Source organism: Vicia villosa, linkage group LG3 (assembly GCF_029867415.1).
Source record: "Vicia villosa cultivar HV-30 ecotype Madison, WI linkage group LG3, Vvil1.0, whole genome shotgun sequence".
NCBI lineage: Eukaryota > Viridiplantae > Streptophyta > Magnoliopsida > Fabales > Fabaceae > Vicia > Vicia villosa.
In genome coordinates, this window is record NC_081182.1 from 43858067 (window position 1) to 43867367 (window position 9301).

Below are 9301 nucleotides of genomic sequence, written 5' to 3' on the forward strand. Positions count from 1 at the left end.
ATTCAACATGTTCCTGCGTTTGCACAATTAACAAACACACTCACAAAATCGCTTGGGACGGCTGCTTTTCAGGACCTCAGGTGCAAGCTCAAGGTGTTCCCTCCTTGATCTTGAGGGGGGGTGTTAGAGATATGATAATATCTCTCCATGGTGTGAACCAACCAAAACTATACAGGTGAGTATATATCATGAAAATGTAGTTGTAAGGCATAGTTTTATATGTTGCATATATAGAGTTCTCAATGTAACAGTAACTCAATGATTGAAAACATAATGCAGAATACTTTCATCTTCTATTCTACACTCCTTTAATTCTAATAGATAGTGACAGGATAGACATTTATCCTGTCATGTGTTTGGTGCACACGGGATAAGAAACTAGATAACATTATTTTATCCTATCATGTGTTTGGACGCACTTGATAGTAACAAGATAATATTTATTTTCATATATTTATATAAAAAAACAATGCTGAAATTAAAATTAAATTAAGGGCTCGTTTGGCGCGCTAGATAATGAGACAGATATGATAAAATTATCCTATCCTAATATAATCTGTTGTTTGGTGCACCAATAGGAAAGGATAATTTAAACCTATTACTAATCATATCCCATTACCCCTTTGTTATTCTTATCCTTATTTTAAGCTGGGTTAGCAAAATGATAGGATAATTAAAACAAAAACACACTTCTGATATTTTTTTTCTCTCACGTTCCTTTGCTCACTCTCACGTTCCCTTTCATCTCTACAGTTCCATCATCTCTGCCGTCACCAAGTCAATCGCGTTTTCTGCTACGGTAATGTTTTTTTGTTCCAATTTCTCTATAATAACGGTTTCTTCTTCATCAATATTGATTTTTCTCAAAACCCTAATTTTTTCCTTATTCTTTTTTTACTAATTTTTTCTTCTTTTGTGTTCTCTTTGATGTTTTTTTTTTATGTTTCTACTATTTTGATACCCATTGTGTTAAAAAGTTTGTTTTTTTCTTGATACCCATTATTTTCTTTTTCTACTATTCACTATATCGTATGTTTTTCATTGTTTTTTCTATGTTTCCCCTATTTTAACTCTATTATATGTTATTATATGGTTATATTAGTGCCCTCATACTACTTGTTCATGTTATAGGTTAATATGGATTCAGAGGATAAAATACATGATAGGATAAAATAATATTATCTAGTTTCTTGATCCTCTGAATCCATATTAACCTATAATATGAACAAGTAGTATGATGGCACTAATATAACCATATAATAACATATAATAGAGTTAAAATAGGGGAAACACGGAAAAAACAATGAAAAGCAGAAGATATAGTGAATAGTAGAAAAAAATAATGGGTATTAAAAAAAACAAACTTTTTAACACAAAAAACGCGGTTGACTAAGGAAAATATTAGAGTTTTGCGAAAAATCAATATTGATGAAGAAGAAACCGTTTTTATAGAAAAATTGGATAAAAAACATTACCGTAGCAAAAAACGCGGTTGACTTGGTGACGGCAGAGATGATGGAACTGTAGAGATGAAAGGGAATGTGAGAGTGAGAAAAAGAATGTGAGAAAAAAAAAATATCAGAAGCGTGTGTTTTTGTTTTAATTATCCTATCATTTTGCTAAGCCAGCTTAAAATAAGGATAAGAATAACAAAGGGGTAATAGGATAGGATTAGTAATAGGTTTAAATTATCCTTCCTATTGGTGCACCAAACAACATATTATATTAGGATAGGATAATTTTGTCTTCTTATCCAGCGCGCCAAACGGGCCCTAAACTTGTGTATTTTTCCTAATTGGAATGCTAGTGAACATAACCTAATGTTATTTTTGACAATGACAATCCAGGACAACGGTAATTAACAGAGTGAAAATGTTAAAATTCAAGTTATTACTGGACAAACTTTGCTTTGTTACTTGTTAGACAATTTCAGCACACACCAGGAGGCCACTCTGAGTTCAATATTATCTTTACTAATACTGTTTTTAATATTCTCCATTAGATAAATTAACGTGAAACCTACAAAATCATTCAAACATGCTTCTTATTTGGCAATAAAAAATGTGTTAAAAATGTAAATAAGTTAAAAGGTGCATTTTTCCTTAGCTTTAAACAATAGTGCTAGCTAATCATTATTTACAGTTCTACAACAAACATCACCCTTTGATCATTTGTTACTTAAGATAACATGAGTTCTTTTGTTTTCCCCTTTTGATCATTTGCTACTTAAAGACAACATACAGTTCTTTTTTCTTTTTCCCTTTAACTTGACAAGGTTGAAGCATTACTTAATAACTCTACTCAATCTATACTCCCCTCTTAATCTTACTAACATATGTATACAGACAGAGTAGTTGTATCAACAACTATCAAACACAATTTTCCTTCAAAATACAGATAATACCATCAGTCTAAAATCATTAGTAGCAATTATTATTTGGTCTAGATGAGAAAATATATCATGTTATGCTTTCTTTGTATCAGCTGATGGGTTTTTGGTTTTGAAAAAATCTAACACTATACAATGCAACTCTTACCAGCAATCTTATTTGATAATGTAATACAGAAATTGTCAGAGAAGATGAAAGCTAAAATGAAAAGGGAAGGAAAACGGCAATAGAAAGGATAAAAGAGGAGACAGCACCAAGTGCTTGCCAATTGCCATTTATTTCCTGCCTAAAACATGAGACCAACTAGTAAAGTACACGGAAGCTCGTTCAAATTACTTCTTCAGAAAACTGTTAGGACAGTTAAACAGTAAAGTGCGATTAGCTTTTGTATGCACAAAAACTAAACTCGATGGTCTGTCCATGGCATACCATGTCCATATGTATGAACTACAGTCTACAGCAACTGAAATTAATGACAAAAGGTTCTTTTGTGCTATACAAGGTAGAAATGAGAACTTGTACAAAGACCTGTTAATCTTTGCCCAGTGCAGAAATGAGTACAAGGATTCAAATAGGTGTAATTTAGTGTAGAAAATTTTATGAAAAGCTCTAGAGAAAAAAATTATCACATCAATAAAGTATTGTACAAAAATGACCAGAATGGATCATATACTAATCAATCAAACGTCAATTTCTATAAATTAACTTCAATACTAACAGAAAATTAGAGAAAATAAAGAGCAGATAAAAAAGCTACTTGAAGATGTTTGTTTCACTTTATTTTTGGAGATATATTTTTGTTAAAAAAAATTCTCAAAAACCAGTGAAATGAAGTACTTTTTTCAATATAAGCTAATCCACATACACCCTCAATCAAATAAATAATTGAATAGAAAAACAAAAAAAATCAATACCTTTGGGTCTCACTCATGTCAGTCTATGAACAACCCAAAAAATAGGGTGGTGACATGTTAGTAAAATTTGCATCAAAAGGCGTTGTTGGTTTTATTAACAGAAACGGAGGGACCATCAGGCATCAGAACATGAGAAACCCTGTGGCCAATATCCAGCCCCTGAAACTGGCCGATAGAATCACTTGACAGCATTTCTGACAAATCATATGAAGTGGGTAGATCAAACTGAGGCTGGTGGGGATTGGATGTGTTAGATGAGTATGAATGAAACTGCTGCATTTGCATGGCCCGAAGTTCGTTCTGACCATGTTGTGGCTGGTGCATGAAGGGTGAAGCTTGAGAATATGAAAGTTGATGCATTCCCAAGCCATATGTATCAGCATGGGTTGTTACCTCTCCAGTAGCAACCTTCAGCCTATCAACTTCATTCTTCAAGGCTTCATTTAGAGCTGTACATTTTATTTTATTAGAATTATTTTTAAAACATGTGGGCAGAGTCATGTAAATAAGTTGTATGTAACAACATATAAGCTGAAATTTTAACAATTCAGAAACACTACTTGTAGATCATTGATCATGTGCAATGGTTTGAAAACTGGACTAGTCATCAAAGTAGTGGAGGTTTTATTCATGGTTGATGAGTTTAACTCAATAGTTGACTCAGTAGTGATGGACTGATCATTGTATTTTCATTTATTTTTTTGGCACCAAAGGCTTCAATGTATTTTTTTTATCTGTAAAGTTTGGTAGATGGGTGATTTTTGTATCTCTGGTTTCAACTCTACTTAAACTAAGTCACCCACACATTTCAAATGAATGAAATCTGGTCCAATTACTATGAGTATAAGCTAAAGGAACCATATTTTCTGATGTAGTGTAGCAACAACTTGAGATGACATGGCACAAAGGATTTCCATGTCATCTGAGACGGTTGACACGTGACAAAATATTATCCATCTCCACTCAGATATTAATCATTAGACAATATTTAATGATATTTTCTCATATTATAACATAAACTAAAGGAACTAAAATCACCCATCTGCCAAACTACAGAGACCAAAAATACAACTGAGTCAAATTTAAATTTTTGTTGATTTCATTAATTAGGGTTAAACTAAGTTACTGGGCTTTCATGTTATACTGAAACAAAACAACAACAACAACAACAACAACAAAAACCAGCAAAAGAATTAGCATAAAGTAACAGATATCAAAGCTAAACATAGATAGCAATAAACAAGATGAAAAATGGAAATAAAATTTTGCATATTAGCATGGCTTAGACGTACCATCACATAACTTAGCTTGTTGCTCCATGCCTTGTAACCGAAGCTTCAACTCGGTATTTTCACTAGACAGACCACTTGTATCTCTCTGAAAAAAATAGTATCAGAATGCATAAGTCTCACAATCACAAAGCATAATGGCTTAAACCACTAATGTAAAGAATTTCACAAACTGGAAACCAAGTTCAATCAAAGGAAACAAGAGCATGCTCATTTTGAAGAAGAATAAATGTCCATAAGAATGTTAAGCAAACCAATAGCCTAGTGAAGAAAATAACCGAATAGGGTAACTATTCATGACATTGACTACACAGCCTATTTGAGCTTCACAGCAAGTATATAATCTTGTGGAAACATCGATAAAGATTCAGATCCATTCTCAATAAGGCTATTCTCAATAATAACTATTCATGACACTGACTACGGATTCGAATCCTTTGTAGTTTTTCCTCTACTGCCCTCTGATCACCAGTAACTCTAACCTTTGGATTATATTATATGCCTACCTGTATTCTCCATAATTGTTTTTTCTTGCTTGTCAGCCGTTGGATTTGGAGCCGCATAGGAGTTGAAGGCAAAGAAATAGGAGAGGATACATTCTGAATAAATATCATCTCAATGTCCATTAATATCTCTTATATTTGTATATTTTAACTAAACATAATATATGAACCTCCAAGAAGGTCTAGAATATGTTTTGTTTCCGGTTTGAGCACCCAAAACTGATTCTAAATGTGCATAATTGATTTTGACATATTTAGTTCTCACAAGTTGAATTGATTGTGTTCTCTATAATTGATTCCGGTTGAAACTAGGTGTTGTAGCTTTTGAAATTAACCTGATTTTTTCTCTAGAATTGATTCAAGTTGAAACTAGGTTTTGTAGCTGGAAGTTACTGTTCAACTCACTTTTGCACGAATTTATCCAAACATAAATCACTTTACATTAAGTCACTTTTAACCAAAATCAATTTTCTTCATTGCAGAACGAACCAGGCGCCTAGTTAAGCAATAAACGGACATGCAACAAACTTATATGTGAGTTAATAACAGTCTTATTAATAAACAAAAAATACAATAAATTGGCACTATGTATGTATAGTTATGCACATCATTTACATCACAATTAGCACATTTTTCACTGTTCGATTATAATTTAGAGCAGGTAAAAATCAAAATAACTAGGCCTAACAACAGTTTTGTTCAACGCAGACAATGATAAGTAAGAACCTGGAAAAGATTTAATTGAGCAGAAAGAGTAGTTGCTTCAGTTTGAAGAGTATGAATTTTCCTTTCAAGCTCAACCACGTAACAAGCTTTCCTCTCTTTCGAACGTGCAGCAGATTGACGGTTAGCCAGAATCCTGCATCAAAATTCACGATCCATTAACAACTGCGATTCAATACGAAAACCAGATCGGAAACCGTATCGTTACAGAAAATTGCGTGTTAGGTTATTGAAAGAATAACCTCTTGGCTCGTTTCGGATCAACGGTCCATAATTGAGCGAGTTTATCAGGGGACATAGCCTTCTTAGATTCGATTCCTTCTGATAACATGGAAGAAGATGTATCGGCGGAGTTGCTACGGCGGTGACCGGGCCTGCCGGTATCTGCATTGGGAGGAGGAGAGTTGAGTTTGGATCCGGAATTGTCGGAATCAATGTAGGAAGAGAGGAGATCGTCGTGTGGTTGTGGATCTTGAAAATGGAGCGGAGAGGCGTCGAAGTCGAAGGGATCCATTTCAAGGTCGAAGTCGTCGGGGATTCGGAAATGTACCTCCGATTGAGATCGACGGTGGAATGGGGTCGACATCGTAATGGTGTGGTTGTTTCCGATCCGGTTTGAACCCGGTTTTCTTCTTCTCTCCTCCCCGCTCACTCTCACACTTGCGGTTCTCTTCTCTTCTTCCAATAATAAAAAAAATTCAGAGAGAAATTTCTATGGTGTTGTCACAAACGATTATTATTTACTATTGTCTCCGGCATCATAATAACATGATTATTGCTACATTTTTGTTTGTTTATTTCTGGTATTTTTCTTTATCTCTCGATTTAGTTTCATAAAAAGAAAAAGGTTTTATTTATTTATTGGTATAAACAAAGAGTTAAAAGGTAGTGCACTGACAGTGTAAAATAGTTTTCCACGGTCATCCAATAGGGAGTCATGAATGTGTCATATCATTAAAGTTTTTTTAAATAAAAGAATGTTTTAATTGGATGCATGGTGGTGATTGGTTGACAGTGTAAAAATATTTTACACTGTCAGTGCATGACCCCTTTTCTCATAAACAAAAAAGTTTTTTCCATAAAAAAAGGGTTTATTTTCTTATAAAAGCTTTATAAGTAAGTTTATCTATATTTATATTTATTATATATAAAATAAATGCTTTTTCTTCTTTTAATTATACATTTCTTTTAAATTATTAGGGGAACGGACTGAATCCTCTTCATGTTATATCACTTGTTTTTTAATTCTAATATTAGGTATGTAATTGTGTACTTATAAAAGTACACCTTCGTAACTAGTTGATCATATAATCACTCAAGCATCATACAATAATTGTGGATCTATGTGCTTGCAGGTACAATATCTACATCAGATAAATAATCGTAATGGTTTTGATGATGATAACATTATGATGTGAAATTTTTATTTAAAGTTATGATCAAGATAATCAAGTTGATTATGCTTGTGAGATCAATATGTCAAAGTCAACCTCTCTAAAGACTACACCTAATGTCAATCGATGTTCGGTAGAATCTATGATGATCTTTGTCAAGCAATATTTGACGATGTCTATTAAAGAAGTTAGTTTAAGTCTCATAAGATAAAAGAAGTCAAGTCTCAATTGAAGTGCTGAATCAATGATGAATATAACAATGGACCTTGAAGCTTCAAAGATTGTGAAAGGCAAACCAGTGTAGTCTCCTTTATTCACCCAAACCTTTTTAATTTCTGATCGAGGCAAATACAATGCAGCAGCAACATCTTCCAATTTAGGAATCTCTTCTTCGCCAGTGTAGGGCATCTGATCAAGCACAGGTAATCCTAGGATGGAGGAAAATTCCTCTAATGTGGGAACCAATTGAAAGTCCCTATAAGTAAAGCAATGAAGGAGAGGATCATAAAACCGGATCATTGGGTTGAGGAGAGTTTCATCCACTTTGGTCCGTACCAGGCTGATTAGTCTGTTAAGAGATTCGGAAAGCACAAAAGCACCAGAGACATTATCACAAAGAATCTTCAGAGATGTAGGTACTCCCTTGAAGCTGAGGCAGAAAGGTTTACGAACTTTGATTCCCATGGCCTACAAAACAAATTATGGTTAACAATCCTTTAACTCCTTGGAATGAGTTAGTCATGATATGTATGAATGATGCATGGATGCATGAGTCACAAACACAAATAAGTTCACGCAAATCACACAATCTCCTTAGGCTTGGCTTGCATGGAGTTTTGACCAGGTGAGATACCCTTCCCAAAGGTACTTCTATGGATAAAGAGATTTCAGCAACGGGTTCTACCAGTGACCCAGAATTGTCAGCCCCCTCTAAAGCACCCTCGAACGTGATACATGTATACCACGCAATGATACTTTAGGAAGAAACCTATCTGAGCTGTCGTATCGGGTCGCGACCATAACTTGGCATGCACCAAGAATAGCCCTCCCACTACGTTCCTAAAAGTTAAGATGGGTTAAAGGTGACTAAAGGTCCCTGAGCTCCGACGCACCCAAAGATACATGCATAAACCTCTCTCATGCAAAAGAGGTACACAATAACCAGTGGAGGCCTAACTCAAGCGCGAACTTCATTTTGACCAACCCCAAGCATGCACAAGGGGGGTCTCCATGACTATGCCGCTCCTAATCTTAAGTGTTCTTGAATCCGGGAATAGGATTCGTCCTTCATTTATTTCCCAAAATAGCCCTGAAAAATAAAACAAGCAAAGCAAACAATAGAAACATTTAAAGTGTTCCTAAACTTTTAAGGTAACCCCTCTTTTATTCGAAAGTATCCCCAGCAGAGTCGCCAGTTCTGTAATACGGTGAACTTACTTTATCGAAATGTCGCGGTAAGCAAGAGTCGCCACCGACTTTTATTTTTATCCAATTGGAAAGGCTAAAAGAACAGGAAAAACCTTTTAAATAAAAACTGAGTTCGGGGGGTAATTTATGCAAAGGGAAGGTGTAAGGCACCCTTTGCATCCATGGTTTTCCATGGGCTCTTAATTGCTTTGCTCTTTGTTTTCAGAAATGTAGAAGAAAAAGAATATGGACTTTAGCTCGTAAATGAGCGTAGCCATTTTGAAGATTTATGAGAAAGAATATGAAAAAGGTTTTAGAGCAAGGCAAAGCAATTAGGGGCAATTACCTTAATAATGTAGAAGAGGTTCTTTTAACCTTTCAGGGTGAAAGGGTCTATCCATGCCATAAGAGGGCAGGAAGCCTTTCATTTGGAGGTTGAAGGGTCATCGAGAGTTCGTTCGCCATAAGACTGTCCCATGCCATAGAGAGGCAGGTAGTCTAAGGGAAGAACCAGAATAGCCTTTGGTAGGCAGCCAGAGGATACCTCAGCCTTTTCATAGGCAACTTCCGAGGGTCGAGGTCATATTGGTGTATCGAAGGCAGCATCATTTAGGGACTTTATGACCTTTGTATTTACCGAGGCAACATGGCTGAGGTATCCTCGTATTCGAGGGACACGGC

At 35.0% G+C, this 9301-nt stretch overlaps 1 protein-coding gene across 3 annotated transcripts; it reads right to left on the reverse strand.

Annotated features, from left to right (window-relative positions):
- Window positions 1–2520: 2520 nt before the first annotated feature.
- Window positions 2521–6612, reverse strand: LOC131661189 (bZIP transcription factor 18-like). Of its 3 annotated transcripts, none has more exons than XR_009301135.1 (5): window positions 6062–6612; window positions 5823–5955; window positions 4597–4681; window positions 3305–3753; window positions 2521–2738 (listed from the first exon to the last, which is right to left on the reverse strand). XR_009301135.1 is itself a non-coding variant. In XM_058930638.1 (4 exons), exons 1-4 carry the CDS (start codon window positions 6403–6405, stop codon window positions 3377–3379), a joined length of 939 nt encoding a protein of 312 aa, XP_058786621.1. In that variant the 5' UTR covers window positions 6406–6611; the 3' UTR covers window positions 3215–3376. The 3 variants fall into 3 exon arrangements, 1 of the variants encoding a protein (XP_058786621.1); XR_009301134.1 differs by lacking the exon at window positions 2521–2738 and adding an exon at window positions 2764–2926; XM_058930638.1 differs by lacking the exon at window positions 2521–2738 and having other exon boundaries at window positions 3215–3753; window positions 6062–6611.
- Between the last annotated feature and the right edge of the window lie 2689 nt (window positions 6613–9301).